The sequence below is a fragment of the Oncorhynchus mykiss genome, chromosome 6 (genome assembly GCF_013265735.2).
Source record: "Oncorhynchus mykiss isolate Arlee chromosome 6, USDA_OmykA_1.1, whole genome shotgun sequence".
Classification (NCBI taxonomy): Eukaryota; Metazoa; Chordata; class Actinopteri; order Salmoniformes; family Salmonidae; genus Oncorhynchus; species Oncorhynchus mykiss.
In genome coordinates this window covers 402,958-425,208 of record NC_048570.1, presented here as the reverse complement: position 1 = coordinate 425,208, position 22,251 = coordinate 402,958, and the positions used below count along the sequence as shown (strand labels likewise).

The 22,251-nt window shown below is 45.5% G+C and overlaps 1 protein-coding gene across 1 annotated transcript in view; it reads left to right on the top strand.

Annotated features, from left to right (window-relative positions):
* Positions 1–22,251, top strand: part of LOC110525139 (mitogen-activated protein kinase 1) — an 89,362-nt gene that overhangs the window by 13,829 nt on the left and 53,282 nt on the right. Inside the window, exon 2 of the mRNA XM_036979177.1 lies at positions 20,150–20,332. Coding sequence (XP_036835072.1) covers positions 20,150–20,332 — 183 coding nt within the window. The remainder of the gene's footprint in view (positions 1–20,149; positions 20,333–22,251) is intronic.

The window sequence follows — 22,251 nt, the reverse complement described above, 5'->3', positions numbered from 1 at the left end:
AGCTGTAACTGCTATTAGAGAAGGGTTTAATGTGGGGCTTTAATCCAGCTGTCACTGCCAGTAGAGAAGGGTTTAATGTGGGGCTTTAATCCAGCTGTCACTGCCAGTAGAGAAGGGTTTAATGTGGGGCTTTAATCCAGCTCTAACTGCCAGTAGAGAAGTGTTTAATGTGGGGCTTTAATCCAGCTGTAACTGCTAGTAGAGAAGGGTTTAATGTGGGGCTTTAATCCAGCTGTAACTGCTATTAGAGAAGGGTTTAATGTGGGGCTTTAATCCAGCTGTAACTGCTAGTAGAGAAGGGTTTAATGTGGGGCTTTAATCCAGCTGTCACTGCTATTAGAGAAGGGTTTAATGTGGGGCTTTAATCCAGCTGTAACTGCCAGTAGAGAAGGGTTTAATGTGGGGCTTTAATCCATTCATAACTGCCAGTAGAGAAGGGTTTAATGTGGGGCTTTAATCCAGCTGTAACTGCTATTAGAGAAGGGTTTAATGTGGGGCTTTAATCCAGCTGTAACTGCCAGTAGAGAAGGGTTTAATGTGGGGCTTTAATCCATGCATAACTGCCAGTAGAGAAGGGTTTAATGTGGGGCTTTAATCCAGCTGTCACTGCCAGTAGAGAAGGGTTTAATGTGGGGCTTTAATCCAGCTGTAACTGCCAGTAGAGAAGGGTTTAATGTGGGGCTTTAATCCAGCTGTAACTGCCAGTAGAGAAGGGTTTAATGTGGGGCTTTAATCCAGCTGTCACTGCCAGTAGAGAAGGGTTTAATGTGGGGCTTCAATCCAGCTGTAACTACCAGTAGAGAAGGGTTTAATGTGGGGCTTTAATCCAGCTGTCACTGCCAGTAGAGAAGGGTTTAATGTGGGGCTTTAATCCAGCTGTCACTGCCAGTAGAGAAGGGTTTAATGTGGGGCTTTAATCCATTCATAACTGCCAGTAGAGAAGGGTTTAATGTGGGGCTTTAATCCAGCTGTAACTGCCAGTAGAGAAGGGTTTAATGTGGTGCTTTAATCCAGCTGTAACTGCCAGTAGAGAAGGGTTTAATGTGGGGCTTTAATCCATTCATAACTGCCAGTAGAGAAGGGTTTAATGTGGGGCTTTAATCCAGCTGTAACTGCCAGTAGAAAAGGGTTTAATGTGGGGCTTTAATCCAGCTGTAACTGCCAGTAGAGAAGGGTTTAATGTGGTGCTTTAATCCAGCTGTAACTGCTATTAGAGAAGGGTTTAATGTGGGGCTTTAATCCAGCTGTCACTGCCAGTAGAGAAGGGTTTAATGTGGGGCTTTAATCCAGCTGTAACTGCCAGTAGTGAAGGGTTTAATGTGGGGCTTTAATCCAGCTGTAACTGCTAGTAGGGAAGGGTTTAATGTGGGGCTTTAATCCAGCTGTCACTGCCAGTAGAGAAGGGTTTAATGTGGGGCTTTAATCCAGCTGTAACTGCCAGTAGAGAAGGGTTTAATGTGGGGCTTTAATCCAGCTGTAACTGCTATTAGAGAAGGGTTTAATGTGGGGCTTTAATCCAGCTGTCACTGCCAGTAGAGAAGGGTTTAATGTGGGGCTTTAATCCAGCTGTAACTGCCAGTAGAGAAGGGTTTAATGTGGGGCTTTAATCCAGCTGTAACTGCCAGTAGAAAAGGGTTTAATGTGGGGCTTTAATCCAGCTGTAACTGCCAGTAGAGAAGGGTTTAATGTGGTGCTTTAATCCAGCTGTAACTGCCAGTAGAGAAGGGTTTAATGTGGGGCTTTAATCCAGCTGTAACTGCTAGTAGAGAAGGGTTTAATGTGGGGCTTTAATCCAGCTGTCACTGCCAGTAGAGAAGGGTTTAATGTGGGGCTTTAATCCAGCTCTAACTGCCAGTAGAGAAGTGTTTAATGTGGGGCTTTAATCCAGCTGTAACTGCTAGTAGAGAAGGGTTTAATGTGGGGCTTTAATCCAGCTGTAACTGCTATTAGAGAAGGGTTTAATGTGGGGCTTTAATCCAGCTGTAACTGCTAGTAGAGCAGGGTTTAATGTGGGGCTTTAATCCAGCTGTCACTGCCAGTAGAGAAGGGTTTAATGTGGGGCTTTAATCCAGCTGTCACTGCCAGTAGAGAAGGGTTTAATGTGGGGCTTTAATCCAGCTGTCACTGCCAGTAGAGAAGGGTTTAATGTGGGGCTTTAATCGATTCATAACTGCCAGTAGAGAAGGGTTTAATGTGGGGCTTTAATCCAGCTGTAACTGCCAGTAGAGATGGGTTTAATGTGGGGCTTTAATCCAGCTGTAACTGCTAGTAGGGAAGGGTTTAATGTGGGGCTTTAATCCAGCTGTCACTGCCAGTAGAGAAGGGTTTAATGTGGGGCTTTAATCCAGCTGTAACTGCCAGTAGAGAAGGGTTTAATGTGGGGCTTTAATCCAGCTGTAACTGCTATTAGAGAAGGGTTTAATGTGGGGCTTTAATCCAGCTGTCACTGCCAGTAGAGAAGGGTTTAATGTGGGGCTTTAATCCAGCTGTAACTGCCAGTAGAGAAGGGTTTAATGTGGGGCTTTAATCCAGCTGTAACTGCCAGTAGAGAAGGGTTTAATGTGGGGCTTTAATCCAGCTGTAACTGCTAGTAGAGAAGGGTTTAATGTGGGGCTTTAATCCAGCTATCACTGCCAGTAGAGAAGGGTTTAATGTGGGGCTTTAATCCAGCTGTAACTGCTAGTAGAGAAGGGTTTAATGTGGGGCTTTAATCCAGCTGTCACTGCCAGTAGAGAAGGGTTTAATGTGGGGCTTTAATCCAGCTGTCACTGCTAGTAGAGAAGGGTTTAATATGGGGCTTTAATCCAGCTGTAACTGCCAGTAGAGAAGGGTTTAATGTGGGGCTTTAATCCAGCTGTCACTGCTAGTAGAGAAGGGTTTAATGTGGGGCTTTAATCCAGCTGTCACTGCTAGTAGATAAGGGTTTAATGTGGGGCTTTAATCCAGCTGTCACTGCCAGTAGAGAAGGGTTTAATGTGGGGCTTTAATCCAGCTGTAACTGCTAGTAGAGAAGGGTTTAATGTGGGGCTTTAATCCAGCTGTAACTGCCAGTAGAGAAGGGTTTAATGTGGGGCTTTAATCCAGCTGTAACTGCCAGTAGAGAAGGGTTTAATGTGGGGCTTTCATCCAGCTGTCACTGCCAGTAGAGAAGGGTTTAATGTGGGGCTTTAATCCAGCTGTAACTGCTAGTAGAGAAGGGTTTAATGTGGGGCTTTAATCCAGCTGTAACTGCCAGTAGAGAAGGGTTTAATGTGGGGCTTTAATCCAGCTGTAACTGCCAGTAGAGAAGGGTTTAATGTGGGGCTTTAATCCAGCTGTAACTGCTAGTAGAGAAGGGTTTAATGTGGGGCTTTAATCCAGCTTCCACTGCCAGTAGAGAAGGGTTTAATGTGGTGCTTTAATCCAGCTGTCACTGCTAGTAGAGAAGGGTTTAATGTAGGGCTTTAATCCAGCTGTCACTGCTAGTAGATAAGGGTTTAATGTGGGGCTTTAATCCAGCTGTCACTGCCAGTAGAGAAGGGTTTAATGTGGGGCTTTAATCCAGCTGTCACTGCTAGTAGATAAGGGTTTAATGTGGGGCTTTAATCCAGCTGTCACTGCCAGTAGAGAAGGGTTTAATGTGGGGCTTTAATCCAGCTGTCACTGCCAGTAGAGAAGGGTTTGTGGGGCTTTAATCCAGCTGTAACTGCTAGTAGAGAAGAGTTTAATGTGGGGCTTTAATCCAGCTGTAACTGCCAGTAGAGAAGGGTTTAATGTGGGGCTTTAATCCAGCTGTAACTGCCAGTAGAGAAGGGTTTAATGTGGGGCTTTAATCCATTCATAACTGCCAGTAGAGAAGGGTTTAATGTGGGGCTTTAATCCAGCTGTAACTGCCAGTAGAGAAGGGTTTAATGTGGGGCTTTAATCCAGCTGTAACTGCTATTAGAGAAGGGTTTAATGTGGGGCTTTAATCCAGCTGTAACTGCCAGTAGAGAAGGGTTTAATGTGGGGCTTTAATCCATTCATAACTGCCAGTAGAGAAGGGTTTAATGTGGGGCTTTAATCCAGCTGTAACTGCTATTAGAGAAGGGTTTAATGTGGGGCTTTAATCCAGCTGTAACTGCCAGTAGAGAAGGGTTTAATGTGGGGCTTTAATCCATGCATAACTGCCAGTAGAGAAGGGTTTAATGTGGGGCTTTAATCCAGCTGTCACTGCCAGTAGAGAAGGGTTTAATGTGGGGCTTTAATCCAGCTGTAACTGCCAGTAGAGAAGGGTTTAATGTGGGGCTTTAATCCAGCTGTAACTGCCAGTAGAGAAGGGTTTAATGTGGGGCTTTAATCCAGCTGTCACTGCCAGTAGAGAAGGGTTTAATGTGGGGCTTTAATCCAGCTGTAACTACCAGTAGAGAAGGGTTTAATGTGGGGCTTTAATCCAGCTGTCACTGCCAGTAGAGAAGGGTTTAATGTGGGGCTTTAATCCAGCTGTCACTGCCAGTAGAGAAGGGTTTAATGTGGGGCTTTAATCCATTCATAACTGCCAGTAGAGAAGGGTTTAATGTGGGGCTTTAATCCAGCTGTAACTGCCAGTAGAGAAGGGTTTAATGTGGTGCTTTAATCCAGCTGTAACTGCCAGTAGAGAAGGGTTTAATGTGGGGCTTTAATCCATTCATAACTGCCAGTAGAGAAGGGTTTAATGTGGGGCTTTAATCCAGCTGTAACTGCCAGTAGAAAAGGGTTTAATGTGGGGCTTTAATCCAGCTGTAACTGCCAGTAGAGAAGGGTTTAATGTGGTGCTTTAATCCAGCTGTAACTGCTATTAGAGAAGGGTTTAATGTGGGGCTTTAATCCAGCTGTCACTGCCAGTAGAGAAGGGTTTAATGTGGGGCTTTAATCCAGCTGTCACTGCCAGTAGAGAAGGGTTTAATGTGGGGCTTTAATCCAGCTCTAACTGCCAGTAGAGAAGTGTTTAATGTGGGGCTTTAATCCAGCTGTAACTGCTAGTAGAGAAGGGTTTAATGTGGGGCTTTAATCCAGCTGTAACTGCTATTAGAGAAGGGTTTAATGTGGGGCTTTAATCCAGCTGTAACTGCTAGTAGAGAAGGGTTTAATGTGGGGCTTTAATCCAGCTGTCACTGCTATTAGAGAAGGGTTTAATGTGGGGCTTTAATCCAGCTGTAACTGCCAGTAGAGAAGGGTTTAATGTGGGGCTTTAATCCATTCATAACTGCCAGTAGAGAAGGGTTTAATGTGGGGCTTTAATCCAGCTGTAACTGCTATTAGAGAAGGGTTTAATGTGGGGCTTTAATCCAGCTGTAACTGCCAGTAGAGAAGGGTTTAATGTGGGGCTTTAATCCATGCATAACTGCCAGTAGAGAAGGGTTTAATGTGGGGCTTTAATCCAGCTGTCACTGCCAGTAGAGAAGGGTTTAATGTGGGGCTTTAATCCAGCTGTAACTGCCAGTAGAGAAGGGTTTAATGTGGGGCTTTAATCCAGCTGTAACTGCCAGTAGAGAAGGGTTTAATGTGGGGCTTTAATCCAGCTGTCACTGCCAGTAGAGAAGGGTTTAATGTGGGGCTTCAATCCAGCTGTAACTACCAGTAGAGAAGGGTTTAATGTGGGGCTTTAATCCAGCTGTCACTGCCAGTAGAGAAGGGTTTAATGTGGGGCTTTAATCCAGCTGTCACTGCCAGTAGAGAAGGGTTTAATGTGGGGCTTTAATCCATTCATAACTGCCAGTAGAGAAGGGTTTAATGTGGGGCTTTAATCCAGCTGTAACTGCCAGTAGAGAAGGGTTTAATGTGGTGCTTTAATCCAGCTGTAACTGCCAGTAGAGAAGGGTTTAATGTGGGGCTTTAATCCATTCATAACTGCCAGTAGAGAAGGGTTTAATGTGGGGCTTTAATCCAGCTGTAACTGCCAGTAGAAAAGGGTTTAATGTGGGGCTTTAATCCAGCTGTAACTGCCAGTAGAGAAGGGTTTAATGTGGTGCTTTAATCCAGCTGTAACTGCTATTAGAGAAGGGTTTAATGTGGGGCTTTAATCCAGCTGTCACTGCCAGTAGAGAAGGGTTTAATGTGGGGCTTTAATCCAGCTGTAACTGCCAGTAGTGAAGGGTTTAATGTGGGGCTTTAATCCAGCTGTAACTGCTAGTAGGGAAGGGTTTAATGTGGGGCTTTAATCCAGCTGTCACTGCCAGTAGAGAAGGGTTTAATGTGGGGCTTTAATCCAGCTGTAACTGCCAGTAGAGAAGGGTTTAATGTGGGGCTTTAATCCAGCTGTAACTGCTATTAGAGAAGGGTTTAATGTGGGGCTTTAATCCAGCTGTCACTGCCAGTAGAGAAGGGTTTAATGTGGGGCTTTAATCCAGCTGTAACTGCCAGTAGAGAAGGGTTTAATGTGGGGCTTTAATCCAGCTGTAACTGCCAGTAGAAAAGGGTTTAATGTGGGGCTTTAATCCAGCTGTAACTGCCAGTAGAGAAGGGTTTAATGTGGTGCTTTAATCCAGCTGTAACTGCCAGTAGAGAAGGGTTTAATGTGGGGCTTTAATCCAGCTGTAACTGCTAGTAGAGAAGGGTTTAATGTGGGGCTTTAATCCAGCTGTCACTGCCAGTAGAGAAGGGTTTAATGTGGGGCTTTAATCCAGCTCTAACTGCCAGTAGAGAAGTGTTTAATGTGGGGCTTTAATCCAGCTGTAACTGCTAGTAGAGAAGGGTTTAATGTGGGGCTTTAATCCAGCTGTAACTGCTATTAGAGAAGGGTTTAATGTGGGGCTTTAATCCAGCTGTAACTGCTAGTAGAGCAGGGTTTAATGTGGGGCTTTAATCCAGCTGTCACTGCCAGTAGAGAAGGGTTTAATGTGGGGCTTTAATCCAGCTGTCACTGCCAGTAGAGAAGGGTTTAATGTGGGGCTTTAATCCAGCTGTCACTGCCAGTAGAGAAGGGTTTAATGTGGGGCTTTAATCGATTCATAACTGCCAGTAGAGAAGGGTTTAATGTGGGGCTTTAATCCAGCTGTAACTGCCAGTAGAGATGGGTTTAATGTGGGGCTTTAATCCAGCTGTAACTGCTAGTAGGGAAGGGTTTAATGTGGGGCTTTAATCCAGCTGTCACTGCCAGTAGAGAAGGGTTTAATGTGGGGCTTTAATCCAGCTGTAACTGCCAGTAGAGAAGGGTTTAATGTGGGGCTTTAATCCAGCTGTAACTGCTATTAGAGAAGGGTTTAATGTGGGGCTTTAATCCAGCTGTCACTGCCAGTAGAGAAGGGTTTAATGTGGGGCTTTAATCCAGCTGTAACTGCCAGTAGAGAAGGGTTTAATGTGGGGCTTTAATCCAGCTGTAACTGCCAGTAGAGAAGGGTTTAATGTGGGGCTTTAATCCAGCTGTAACTGCTAGTAGAGAAGGGTTTAATGTGGGGCTTTAATCCAGCTATCACTGCCAGTAGAGAAGGGTTTAATGTGGGGCTTTAATCCAGCTGTAACTGCTAGTAGAGAAGGGTTTAATGTGGGGCTTTAATCCAGCTGTCACTGCCAGTAGAGAAGGGTTTAATGTGGGGCTTTAATCCAGCTGTCACTGCTAGTAGAGAAGGGTTTAATATGGGGCTTTAATCCAGCTGTAACTGCCAGTAGAGAAGGGTTTAATGTGGGGCTTTAATCCAGCTGTCACTGCTAGTAGAGAAGGGTTTAATGTGGGGCTTTAATCCAGCTGTCACTGCTAGTAGATAAGGGTTTAATGTGGGGCTTTAATCCAGCTGTCACTGCCAGTAGAGAAGGGTTTAATGTGGGGCTTTAATCCAGCTGTAACTGCTAGTAGAGAAGGGTTTAATGTGGGGCTTTAATCCAGCTGTAACTGCCAGTAGAGAAGGGTTTAATGTGGGGCTTTAATCCAGCTGTAACTGCCAGTAGAGAAGGGTTTAATGTGGGGCTTTCATCCAGCTGTCACTGCCAGTAGAGAAGGGTTTAATGTGGGGCTTTAATCCAGCTGTAACTGCTAGTAGAGAAGGGTTTAATGTGGGGCTTTAATCCAGCTGTAACTGCCAGTAGAGAAGGGTTTAATGTGGGGCTTTAATCCAGCTGTAACTGCCAGTAGAGAAGGGTTTAATGTGGGGCTTTAATCCAGCTGTAACTGCTAGTAGAGAAGGGTTTAATGTGGGGCTTTAATCCAGCTTCCACTGCCAGTAGAGAAGGGTTTAATGTGGTGCTTTAATCCAGCTGTCACTGCTAGTAGAGAAGGGTTTAATGTAGGGCTTTAATCCAGCTGTCACTGCTAGTAGATAAGGGTTTAATGTGGGGCTTTAATCCAGCTGTCACTGCCAGTAGAGAAGGGTTTAATGTGGGGCTTTAATCCAGCTGTCACTGCTAGTAGATAAGGGTTTAATGTGGGGCTTTAATCCAGCTGTCACTGCCAGTAGAGAAGGGTTTAATGTGGGGCTTTAATCCAGCTGTCACTGCCAGTAGAGAAGGGTTTGTGGGGCTTTAATCCAGCTGTAACTGCTAGTAGAGAAGAGTTTAATGTGGGGCTTTAATCCAGCTGTAACTGCCAGTAGAGAAGGGTTTAATGTGGGGCTTTAATCCAGCTGTAACTGCCAGTAGAGAAGGGTTTAATGTGGGGCTTTAATCCAGCTGTAACTGCCAGTAGAGAAGGGTTTAATGTGGGGCTTTAATCCAGCTGTCACTGCCAGTAGAGAAGGGTTTAATGTGGGGCTTTAATCCAGCTGTAACTGCTAGTAGAGAAGGGTTTAATGTGCGGCTTTAATCCAGCTGTAACTGCCAGTAGAGAAGGGTATAATGTGGGGCTTTAATCCAGCTGTAACTGCCAGTAGAGAAGGGTTTAATGTGGGGCTTTAATCCAGCTGTAACTGCCAGTAGAGAAGGGTTTAATGTGGGGCTTTAATCCAGCTGTAACTGCCAGTAGAGAAGGGTTTAATGTGGGGCTTTAATCCAGCTGTAACTGCCAGTAGAGAAGGGTTTAATGTGGGGCTTTAATCCAGCTGTCACTGCCAGTAGAGAAGGGTTTAATGTGGGGCTTTAATCCAGCTGTAACTGCTAGTAGAGAAGGGTTTAATTTGGGTCTTTAATGCAGCTGTAACTGCCAGTAGAGAAGGGTTTAATGTGGGGCTTTAATCCAGCTGTAACTGCTAGTAGAGAAGGGTTTAATGTGGGGCTTTAATCCAGCTGTAACTGCCAGTAGAGAAGGGTTTAATGTGGGGCTTTAATCCAGCTGTAACTGCCAGTAGAGAAGGGTTTAATGTGGGGCTTTAATCCAGCTGTAACTGCCAGTAGAGAAGGGTTTAATGTGGGGCTTTAATCCAGCTGTCACTGCCAGTAGACAAGGGTTTAATGTGGGGCTTTAATCCAGCTGTCACTGCCAGTAGAGAAGGGTTTAATGTGGGGCTTTAATCCAGCTGTCACTGCTAGTAGAGAAGGGTTTAATGTGGGGCTTTAATCCAGCTGTCACTGCCAGTAGAGAAGGGTTTAATGTGGGGCTTTAATCCAGCTGTAACTGCCAGTAGAGAAGGGTTTAATGTGGGGCTTTAATCCAGCTGTAACTGCCAGTAGAGAAGGGTTTAATGTGGGGCTTTAATCCAGCTGTAACTGCCAGTAGAGAAGGGTTTAATGTGGGGCTTTAATCCAGCGGTAACTGCCAGTAGAGAAGGGTTTAATGTGGGGCTTTAATCCAGCTGTAACTGCCAGTAGAGAAGGGTTTAATGTGGGGCTTTAATCCAGCTGTCACTGCCAGTAGAGAAGGGTTTAATGTGGGGCTTTAATCCAGCTGTAACTGCCAGTAGAGAAGGGTTTAATGTGGGGCTTTAATCCAGCTGTAACTGCCAGTAGAGAAGGGTTTAATGTGGGGCTTTAATCCAGCTGTAACTGCCAGTAGAGAAGGGTTTAATGTGGGGCTTTAATCCAGCTGTCACTGCCAGTAGAGAAGTGTTTAATGTGGGGCTTTAATCCAGCTGTAACTGCCAGTAGAGAAGGGTTTAATGTGGGGCTTTAATCCAGCTGTAACTGCCAGTAGAGAAGGGTTTAACGTGGGGCTTTAATCCAGCTGTAACTGCCAGTAGAGAAGGGTTTAATGTGGGGCTTTAATCCAGCTGTAACTGCTATTAGAGAAGGGTTTAATGTGGGGCTTTAATCCAGCTGTAACTGCCAGTAGAGAAGGGTTTAATGTGGGGCTTTAATCCAGCTGTAACTGCTAGTAGAGAAGGGTTTAATGTGGGGCTTTAATCCAGCTGTAACTGCTATTAGAGAAGGGTTTAATGTGGGGCTTTAATCCAGCTGTAACTGCCAGTAGAGAAGGGTTTAATGTGGGGCTTTAATCCAGCTGTAACTGCTAGTAGAGAAGGGTTTAATGTGGGGCTTTAATCCAGCTGTAACTGCCAGTAGAGAAGGGTTTAATGTGGGGCTTTAATCCAGCTGTAACTGCCAGTAGAGAAGGGTTTAACGTGGGGCTTTAATCCAGCTGTAACTGCTTTTTATTTTATTTTATAAACAGGGTGATTTCAAACCTGAATGCTGATTGGCTGACATTCACGGGTTTGACAAAATATTTATTTTAACTGCTCTAATTTCGTTGGTTGAGGCACCTCGGGGGTTTGTGATATATGGTCAATATACCACAGCTAAGGGCAGTGTCCAGGCCTTAGTTCTTAAGTAAACCACTGACTCTCTGGTGTGGTCTATTCTGTGTGCTTCGATGTAGTAGGGTTAATGAGGGTATTGACAAGTGAACCGCAGGACCCTGTGTGTGTCAAGGTTTTCACTCCCAGTCTCAGCCAGAGAGAGCTGATTGTGGTAACCACAGAATTAAATGGAACAAGCAATCACTCAAATGTGTCCTAGGAAACCATTTTTACTAAAGCAGTTGTCTTGTCACAAAGTAATGTACGTCACCAAAAGTATGTGGACACCCTTTCAGCCACACCCGTTGCTGACTGGTGTATAAAATCATGCGATCTCCTTAGACAAACATTGTCAGTAGAATGGCCTTACAGAAGAGATCAGTCACTTTCAACGTGGCACCGTCATAGGATGCCACTTTTCCAACAAGTCAGTGTGTCAAATGTCTGCCCTGATAGAGCTGCCCTGGTCAACTGTAAGTGCTGTTATTGTGAAGTGGAAACGTTTAGGAGCATAAGACGAAGTTGTAGGCCACACAAGCTCACAGAACGGGATCACAGAGTGCTGAAGCACTTAAAAATGGTCTATCCTCTCTGAATGATAGGAAGTCCTTGCAGCCATGTTCCAACATCTAGTGGATTTAAATGTTTAAAAATCTTTTAAATTATAGTTTTATATACAGTGCCTTGCGAAAGTATTCGGTCCCCTTGAACTTTGCGACCTTTTGCCACATTTCAGGCTTCAAACATAAAGATATAAAACTGTATTTTTTTGTGAAGAATCAACAACAAGTGGGACACAATCATGAAGTGGAACGACATTTATTGGATATTTCAAACTTTTTTAACAAATCAAAAACTGAAAAATTGGGCGTGCAAAATTATTCAGCCCCCTTAAGTTAATACTTATATAACTAAATAACTAGTTAAGAACAAATTATTATTTACAACGACTGCCTACACCAGCCAAACCCAGACGACGCTGGGCCAATTGTGCGCCGCCCTATGGGACTCCCAATCACAGCCGGATGTGATACAGCCTGGATTTGAACCAGGGTGTATTTAGTGACGCCTTTTGCACTGAGATGCAGTGCCTTAGACCGCTGCGTCCATGTTGCAGCCACACCACAGTACTTGAAATAATGGCGAATGGTACTCAGTAATGTGTTGTATTGGTCCCAAACATAAACGAATGTATTCGGGACAGAAAGTGAATTGCTTTGCCACATATTACAGTAGTGCCTTGTTGCCAACAGGATGCTTGTTTTGCAATATTTTTTATTCTGTACAGGATTCCTTTTCACTCTGTCATTTAGGTTAGTATTGTGGAGTAACGACAATGTTGTTGATCCATCCTCAGTTTTCTCCCATCACAGCCATTCAACTGTTTTTAAGTCACCATTGGCCTCATGGTGAAATCCCTGATGCAGTTTCCTTCCTCTCCGGCAACGGAGTTAAGGCGTCACCATGCTTCGGTTCGGCTGGCGCCTGCTGAACAAGTGTGCTCGTATATTCCCTTAAGGCCTCCACTTGAAATACGGGCAAAAAGCGACAATAGTCGTTGTTTTGTCCATTTTAGAGATTCCGTAGCCAGTGTACAAGTATTTCTTAGTCGAGCAAAAATATAAAAGCAACATGCAACAATTTCAAAGATTTTACTGTGTTACAGTTCATATAGGTTTAATATATGGATTTCACATGACTAGGAATACAGATATGCATCTGTTGATCACAGATACCTTAAAACGGTAGGGGTGTGGATCAGAAAACCAGTCAGTATCTGGTGTGACCATCTGCCTCCTGCAGCGCGACACATCTCCTTCACATAGAGTTGATTAGGTTGGTGATTGTGGCCTGTGGAATGTTGTCCCACTCCTCTTTAAATGGCTGTGGAGGTTTCTGGATGTTGGTGGGAACTGGAACAGGCTGTCGTACACGTTGATCCAGAGCATCCCAAACATGCTCAATGAGTGACATGTCTGGTGAGTATGCAGACCATGGAAGAACGGTGACATTTTCAGCTTCCAGGAATTGTGTACAGATCCTTGCTACATGGGGCCGTGCATTATCATGCTGAAACTTGAGGTGAGGGCAGCAGATGAATGGCACAACAATGGGCCTCAGGATCTTGTCACGGTATCTCTGTGCATTCACATTGGCATTGCTAGAATGCAGTTGTGTTCGTTGTCCGTAGCTTATGCCTGCCCATACTATAACCCCACCATGGGGCACTCTGTTCACAACGTTGATATCAGCAAACTGCTCGCCCACACGATACCATACACGCTGTCTGCCATCTCCCCGGTACAGTTGAAACCGGGATGCATCCATGAAGAGCACACTACTCCAGCGTGCCAGAGGCCATCGAAGGTGAGCATTTTCCCACTGAAGTCTGTTACGACGCCGAACTGCAGTCAGGTCAAGACCCTGGTGAGGACGACGAGCACACAGCTGAGCTTCCCTGAGACGTTTTCTGATAGCTAGAATTTCTGCGCAAACGAACTGGCTATAATGGCAGCCAAGGACATTCGCTTGCTTATTTGTTTGTGCTCTGATTTAGTTTCCACAGATGACATGAAAAACCTTTCATAGCAAAATATACCTTGCTCACTAACTTCCTTTGCTTGTAGCTTGCTTCTCATCTACTGGTGTTGGCTTGCTTCTCATCTACTGGTGTTGGCTTGCTTCTCATCTACTGGTGTTGGCTTGCTTCTCATCTACTGGTGTTGGCTTGCTTCTCATCTACTGGTGTTGGCTTGCTTCTCATCTACTGGTGTTGGCTTGCTTCTCATCTACTGGTGTTGGCTTGCTTCTCATCTACTGGTTTTGGCTTGCTTCTCATCTACTGGTGTTGGCTTGCTTCTCATCTACTGGTGTTGGCTTGCTTCTCATCTACTGGTGTTGGCTTGCTTCTCATCTACTGGTGTTGGCTTGCTTCTCATCTACTGGTGTTGGCTTGCTAGCTGACAAGTTGTTTGTCCTGGTTTTTGAACTCTGAGATTCAGCTGAAAAGATGTTCGCCTTGTCAGAAACACTACAAAAAATGATCGTCTTAGGTTCTATAGAAGTAGAATACTAGAATGGCCATGAACCTTCTTATGACGGTCCAAAAGTCAGCCATTGTGGTCAGGGAGTTGGTCAACCATGGTTTTCCAATGCTGTGGTAAAATATTGTGTAAAACAATGAATGTGAAGAATTTATGTGCACTGAATGTGTTAGCTAGCTAGCCAGACATTTTTTGAGAAATAAGTCCATACATTTTTTAAATTAACTGCCAATATTCAAACAATGCTGTCCATCCACAGCCATACACTGGCTGACATCAGTTGATGATGGGACTTAGACAGGTTGGAAATGCAACAGGTACTGATATTGTATCATATAACGACACTCACAGATTTCTAAGAAAACATTCTGTTTACAAATATTTTGGCGACTATTTATACAGGTTTGTATAAACAGTATTTATACTTATATTACAATATTTTAGGTTGACTATAATTCCATTACATAATTTCTGATACATCACATGCCTTTATTTTCCTGCATAAGTAAAATCAGGAAATTAATCACCTCTCTCTGATGACCCTAATGCTAACTGTACCTTATAAAATAAATTAAATCTGGTATAGTGATTCTCTGTCATGGCCATACGGATCATGACTAGAGGTGGGGAGTGTTGTGTTGATTTGGGAATTTTCATCGACATAGGTGTCATATCGACTAAGATGTGACGGTAGGAACATTTTTAATAGACCCAATCAATCCAATTCCCTGCTATAGTCGCACAGATGATTTAACTGTGTATGGGGGATGCTATGCTAAACCTGCTGGCAGGGTTGAGCTTTCTCCCCTCCTCCCCCTTCCACATCGTCATAGCAATGGCCTGTTGCATAATCCACCACACTGGCTGCAATATCTAAGGCCTTGCACTCTGTTTCCATGGAAACACTACCACCTCTTCCTTTCTCTCTGTCCTCTTTCTCATCTCTCTCCTCGCTTTCAATTCAATTTACTTTCAATTTCAGGGCTTTATTCGCACTGGGAAACATATGTTAACATTTTCTCTCTTTCTCCCCACCTCTCTTTCTCTCCCCCCTCTTTCTCTCCTCTCTCTCCTCTCTTTCTCCCCCCCCTCTTTCTCCCCCCCTCTCTTTCTCGCTCTCCTCTTTCTCGCTCTCCTCTTTCTCGCTCTCCTCTTTCTCGCTCTCCTCTTTCTCGCTCTCCTCTTTCTCGCTCTCCTCTTTCTCGCTCTCCTCTTTCTCGCTCTCCTCTCTTTCTCCCTCTCCTCTCTTTCTCGCTCTCCTCTCTTTCTCGCTCTCCTCTCTTTCTCGCTCTCCTCTCTTTTCTCTCCCCCCTCTCTCTCCTCTCTTTCTCTCTCTCCTCTCTTTCTCTCTCTCCTCTCTTTCTCTCTCTCCTGTTTCTCGCTCTCCTCTCTTTCTCGCTCTCCTCTCTTTTCTCTCCCCCCTCTCTCTCCTCTCTTTCTCTCTCCCCTCTCTTTCTCTCTCCCCTCTCTTTCTCTCTCCCCTCTCTTTCTCTCTCCCCTCTCTTTCTTTCTCCCCTCTCTTTCTCCCCTCTCTTTCTCCCCTCTCTTTCTCCCCTCTCTTTCACCCCTCTCTTTCTCCCCTCTCTTTCTCTCTCCCCTGTCTTTCTCTCTCCCCTGTCTTTCTCTCTCCCCTGTCTTTCTCTCTCTCTCCTGTCTTTTTCTCTCTCCTGTCTTTTTCTCTCTCTCCTGTCTTTCTCTCTCTCTCCTGTCTTTCTCTCTCTCTCCTGTCTTTCTCTCTCTCTCCTGTCTTTCTCTCTCTCTCCTGTCTTTCTCTCTCTCTCCTGTCTTTCTCTCTCTCCTGTCTTTCTCTCTCTCCTGTCTTTCTCTCTCTCCTGTCTTTCTCTTTCTTTCTCTCTCCTCTCTTTCTTTCTCTCCCCCTCTCTTTCTTTCTCTCCCCCTCTTTCTTTCTCTCCCCCTCTTTCTTTCTCCCCCCCTCTTTCTTTCTCTCTCTCCTCTCTTTCTCTCTCTCTTTCTCGCTCTCCTCTATTTTCTCTCCCCCTCTCTCTCATCTCTTTCTCTCTCTCCCCTCTCTTTCTCTCTCTCCCCTCTCTTTCTCTCTCTCCCCTCTCTTTCTCTCTCTCCCCTGTCTTTCTCTCTCTCCCCTGTCTTTCTCTCTCTCTCTCCTGTCTTTCTCTCTCTCTCTCCTGTCTTTCTCTCTCTCTCCTGTCTTTCTCTCTCTCTCCTGTCTTTCTCTCTCTCTCCTGTCTTTCTCTCTCTCTCCTGTCTTTCTCTCTCTCTCCTGTCTTTCTCTCTCTCTCTCCTGTCTTTCTCTCTCTCTCTCCTGTCTTTCTCTCTCTCTCTCCTGTCTTTCTCTCTCTCTCTCCTGTCTTTCTCTCTCTCTCTCCTGTCTTTCTCTCTCCTCTCTTTCTCTCTCCTCTCTTTCTCTCTCTCCCTCTCTTTCTCTCTCTCCCTCTCTTTCTCTCTCTCCCCCTCTTTCTCTCTCTCCCCCTCTTTCTTTCTCTCCCCCTCTTTCTTTCTCTCCCCCTCTTTCTTTCTCTCCCCCTCTTTCTTTCTCTCCCCCTCTTTCTTTCTCTCCCCCTCTTTCTTTCTCTCCCCCTCTTTCTTTCTCTCCCCCTCTTTCTTTCTCTCCCCCTCTTTTTTTCTTTCTCTCCCCCTCTTTTTTTCTCTCTTTCTCTCTCTCCTCTCTTTCTCTCTCTCCTCTCTTTCTCTCTCTCCTCTCTTTCTCTCTCTCCTCTCTTTCTCTCTCTCCTCTCTTTCTCTCCTCTCTTTCTCCTCTCTCTCTCTCCCCCTCTCTTTCTTTCTCTCCCCCTCTCTTTCTTTCTCTCCCCCTCTCTTTCTTTCTCTCCCCCTCTCTTTCTCCTCTCTTTCTCTCCCCTCTCTTTCTTTCTCTCCCCCTCTTTCTTTCTCTCCCCCTCTTTCTTTCTCTCCCCCTCTTTCTTTCTCTCCCCCTCTTTCTTTCTCTCCCCCTCTTTCTTTCTCTCCCCCTCTTTCTTTCTCTCCCCCTCTTTCTTTCTCTCCCCCTCTTTCTTTCTCTCCCCCTCTTTCTTTCTCTCCCCCTCTTTCTTTCTCTCCCCCTCTTTCTCTCTCTCCTCTTTCTCTCCTCTTTCTCTCCCCTTTCTCTCCCCTCTCTCTTTCTCTCTCCTCTTTTTCTCTCATCTCTTTCTCTCTCCTTTGTCTTTCTCTCTCTACTCTCTCTCCTTTGTCTTTCTCTCTCTCCTCTCTTTCTCTCTCTCCTCTCTTTCTCTCTCCCCTCTCTTTCTCTCTCCCCTCTCTTTCTCTCTCTCCCCTCTCTTTCTCTCTCTCCCCTCTCTTTCTCTCTCTCCCCTCTCTTTCTCTCTCCCCTCTCTTTCTCTCTCCCCTCTCTTTCTCTCTCCCCTCTCTTTCTCTCTCCCCTCTCTTTCTCTCTCTCCTCTCTTTCTCTCTCTCCTTTCTCTCTCTCCCCTCTCTTTCTCTCTCTCCCCTCTCTTTCTCTCTCTCCCCTCTCTTTCTCTCTCTCCCCTCTCTTTCTCTCTCTCCCCTCTCTTTCTCTCTCTCCCCCCTCTTTCTCTCTCCCCTCTTTCTCTCTCCCCTCTTTCTCTCTCCCCTCTTTCTCTCTCTCCTCTCTCTCTTTTTCTCTCACTCCTCTCTTTCTCCTCTCTCCCCCTCTCTTTCTCTCCCCCTCTCTTTCTCTCCCCCTCTCTTTCTCTCTTTCTCTCCCCCCTCTCTTTCTCTCTTTCTCTCCCCCCTCTCTTTCTCTCTCCTCTCTCCTTTCTTTTATTTCTCTCTTCTCTCAATTCATTTTAAGGGGCTTTATTTACATGGGAAACATACGTTTACATTGCCTAAGCTATTTAAATAGATAATAAACAAAAGTGAAATAAACCATAAAAAATAAACAGTAAACATTACACTCACAAAAGATTCAAAGGAATAAAGACATTTCAAATGTCAGATTATGCGCAAATAGTTCAAGTACAAAAGGGAAAATAAATAAGCATAAATATGTATTCTATTTACAATGGTGTTTGTTCTTCACTGGTTGCTCTTTTCTTGTGTCAACAGAGACGACAATCTTGCTGCTGTGATGACACACTGATATTCAAATTCTTTGTGGGTCTGTGTAATCTGATGGAAATATGTCTCTCTCATATACATTTGATAGGAAGTGAGGAAGTGCAGCTCAGTTTCCACCTCATTTTGTGGGCGGTGTGCACATAGCCTGTCTTCTCTTGAGAGCCAGGTCTGCTTACACCTGCCTTTCTCAATAGCAAAGCTATGTTCACTGAGTCTGTACGTAGTCAAAGCTTTCCTTAACTTTGTCAGTCACAGTGATCAGATTTTCTGCCGCTGTGTACTCTATTTAGAGCCAGTTACCTGTGATGATCATGTTTAGGCCGAGGTATGTATAGGTTTTTGTGTGCTCTCGGGCAACAGTGTCTAGATAGAATTTGTATTTATGTTCCTGGTAACTGGACCTTTTTTGGAACACCATTATTTTAGTCTTACTGAGATTTACTGTCAGGGCCCAGGTCTGGCAGAATCTGTGCAGAAGATCTAGGTGCTGTTGTAGGCCCTCCTTGGTTGGTGACAGAAGCACCAGATCATCGGCAAACAGTAGACATTTGACTTCAGATTCTAGCAGGTGAGGCCGGGTGCTGCAGACTATTCTAGTGTCCTCGCCAATTCGTTGATAAAAATGTTGGAGAGGCTGGGGCTTAAGCTGCATCCCTGCCTCACCCCACGGGCCTGTGGGAAGAAATGTGTGTTTCTTTACACGGGGATTCTGAGGGGAGATATATATTGTGCAAAGGAACATATCTCTCTGTCAGTCCAAGTTCTTTTTTCAGTTAAAACCAAATGTGATATTTACCGATTTTGAGGGGATCAATTTGATTTTGTAGTTGGGATTTGTACCAAATGATCAGTCCTCCAGAGTCTCTGCCTCTATTGACAGAGCTGTGTTTCTGTGACGGCACAGTGACCTCTCTGTAGCCTGTGGGGCAGTGAGTGACAATGTCAGCCTTACACCATGTCTCCTGCAGAATGATGAGGTCAACATCTTTCAGATGTTTGTTGAACTTCAGTGCTAAACTCTTCAGTCCAAAGGTTGATGAGTTTAGGGCCTGAATGTTCCACATGCTGACTGATAGTGATTTCATGTTGCAAAAAGAAAGAATAGCACAGTCAACAACTCAGTAGTTAGTAGTTACTGTATTTCTAAGAGATTAACTGACTAACTTCCTCTCTCGCCCCAGCTCTGACTCTAATGCCCCCTCTCTCGCTAACCCCCCCTCTCTCGCTAACCCCCCCTCTCTCGCTAACCCCCCCTCTCTCGCTAACCCCCCCTCTCTCGCTAACCCCCCCTCTCTCGCTAACCCCCCCTCTCTCGCTAACCCCCCTCTCTCGCTAACCCCCCTCTCTCGCTAACCCCCCTCTCTCGCTAACCCCCCTCTCTCGCTAACCCCCCTCTCTCGCTAACCCCCCTCTCTCGCTAACCCCCCCTCTCTCGCTAACCCCCCTCTCTCTCTCTACCCCCCCCTCTCTCTCTACCCCCCCCTCTCTCTCTACCCCCCCCTCTCTCTCTAACCCCCCCTCTCTCTCTCTAACCCCCCCTCTCTCTCTCTAACCCCCCCTCTCTCTCTAACCCCCCTCTCTCTCTAACCCCCCTCTCTCTCTCTAACCCCACCTCTCTCTCTCTAACCCCACCTCTCTCTCTAACCCCCCCTCTCTCTCTCTAACCCCCCCTCTCTCTCTCTAACCCCCCCTCTCTCTCTCTAACCCCCCCTCTCTCTCTCTAACCCCCCCTCTCTCTCTCTAACCCCCCCTCTCTCTCTCTAACCCCCCCTCTCTCTATAACCCCACTTCTCTCTCTCTAACCCCACTTCTCTCTCTCTAACCCCCTCTCTCTCTAACCCCACTTCTCTCTCTCTAACCCCACTTCTATCTCTCTAACCCCCCTTCTCTCTCTCTAACCCCCCCCCTCTCTCTCTAACCCCCCCCTCTCTCTCTCTAACCCCCCCTCTCTCTATAACCCCACTTCTCTCTCTCTAACCCCACTTCTCTCTCTCTAACCCCCCTCTCTCTCTAACCCCACTTCTCTCTCTCTAACCCCACTTCTCTCTCTCTAACCCCACTTCTCTCTCTCTAACCCACCCTCTCTCTCTAACCCACCCTCTCTCTCTAACCCACCCTCTCTCTGTAACCCCCCCTCTCTGTAACCCCCCCTCTCTGTAACCCCCCCTCTCTGTAACCCCCCTCTCTGTAACCCCCCCTCTCTCTAACCCCCCCTCTCTCTCACCCCCCTGTCTCTCTCACCCCCCCCCCTGTCTCTCTCGCCCCCCCTGCCCTGTCTCTCTCACCCCCCCTGTCTCTCTCACCCCCCCTGTCTCTCTCACCCCCCCTGTCTCTCTCACCCCCCCCTGTCTCTCTCACCCCCCCTCTCTCTCTCACCCCCCCTCTCTCTCTCACCCCCCCTCTCTCTCTCTAACCCCACCTCTCTCTAACCCCACCTCTCTCTCTCTCCAGCTCTGACTCTAACCTCCTCTCTCTCTCTCTCTCCATCCCCAGCTCTGCATATTGCCGTGACAACAAGGTCCGCGTTGCGATTAAGAAGATCAGTCCGTTTGAACACCAGACATACTGCCAGAGGACTCTGAGAGAGATTAAGATCCTGCTGCGCTTCAAACATGAGAACATCATCAGCATCAACGACATCATCCGCATGCCCTCCATCCACCAGATGAAGGACGTGTATCTTTTACACCCTGATGTTATTTATCATGATGTCATCCGCACGTAGTCAGGATGTTAGTCAGACTTGGATCATCAGGACGTGTATCTTTATCTTGTGATTCTCTCACTCTCTCACAATTCCATTTCAATTTAAGGGCTGTATTGGCATGGGAAACATGTTTACATTGCCAAATCAAGTGAAGTAGATAACTTTTAAATGTTATTGTTTATTAACATTACACTCACAAAAGTTCCAAAATAATAGACATTTTAAATATCATATGTGAAAATGGTTAAAGTACACAAGGTAAAGTATAAATATAGGTTGTATTTAGAATGGTGTTCTTCACTGGTTGCCCTTTTCTTGTGGCAACAGGTCACACATCTTGCTGCTGTGATGACACACTGTGGTATTTCACCCAGTAGATAGTGGGAGTTTATCAAAATTGGATTTGTTTATGGATCTGTGTAATCTGAGGGGAAATATGTCTCTAATATGGTCAAACATTGGGCAGGAGGTTAGGAAGTGCAGCTCAGTTTCCACCTCATTTTGTGGGCAGTGAGCACATAGCCTGTCTTCTCTTGAGAGTCAGATATGACTACGGCGGCCTTTCTCAATGTCAGGGCCCAGGTCTGACAGAATCTGTGCAGAAGATCTAGGTGCTGCTGTTGACCCTCCTTGGTTGGTGACAGAAGCACCAGATCATCAGCGAACAGTAGACATTTGACTCCAGATTCTAGTAGGGTGAGGCCGGGTGCTGCAGACTGTTCTAGTGTCCTCGCCAATTCGTTGATAAAAATGTTGGAGAGGGTGGGGCTTAAGCTGCATCCCTGCCTCACCCCACGGGCCTGTGGGAAGAAATGTGTGTTTCTTTACATGGATTTTTTAATGTTATGTTTTCCCCACAACACAACTTTCCATCAGTTTGTATAGCAGACCCTCAAGCCAAATTGAGTCTAAAGCTCTTGAATTCAACAAACATGAGAAGACTTTGCCTTTGTTTTGGTTTGTTTGTTTGTCAATTAGGGTGTGCAGGCTGAATACGTGGTCTGTCGTATGGTAATTTGGTTTTAAAAAAACAATGATATTTGTTCAGTACATTGTGTTCACTGAGGAAATGTAAGAGTTTGCTGTCAATGATAATGCAGAGGATTTTTCCAAGGTTGCTGTTGATGCATATCCCACAGTTATTATTGGGGTCAAATTTGTCTCCACGAGTGTAACTCGGGCAGTTGTTGTTGCCATCCTGTACCTGTCCTGCAGGTGTGATGTTCGGATGTATGGATCGTGTGCAGGTGTTGTTACACGTGGTCTGCCACTGCGAGGACGATCAGTTGTCCGTCCTGTCTCCCTGTAGCGCTGTCTTAGGCGTCTCACAGTACGGACATTGCAATTTATTGCCCTGGCCACATCTGCAGTCCTAATGCCTCCTTGCAGCATTCCTAAGGAATGTTCACGCAGATGAGCAGAGACCCTGGGCATCTTTCTTTTAATGTTTTTGAGTCAGTAGAAAGGCCTCTTTAGTGTCCTAAGTTTTCATAACTGTGACTTTAATTGCCTACCGTCTGTAAGCTGTCAGCATCTTAACGACCGTTCCACAGCTGCATGTTCATTAATTGTTTATGGTTCATTGAACAAGCATGGGAAACCGTGTTTAAACCCTTTACAATGATAATTGTAAAGTTCTTTCGATTTTTAGAAATTCTTTAAATGACAAGGACGTACATTTTTTGCTGAGTTTGTTTTTGCTGTTTGTTCTTTATTATAAAGCCAAAAAGATTGGATAAGTGGTTTATCCATACATCTCTGTTTTGGATAGAGAACTCTTCATGTTGTTTTTTTTGTCTAGTTTTCCCAAAAGTGGTTAGTCTATTGAAAATTCTATCACATTGAGCTTATTTCTGACCTGCTGTTCCTTATTTTTCCGTATGTATTT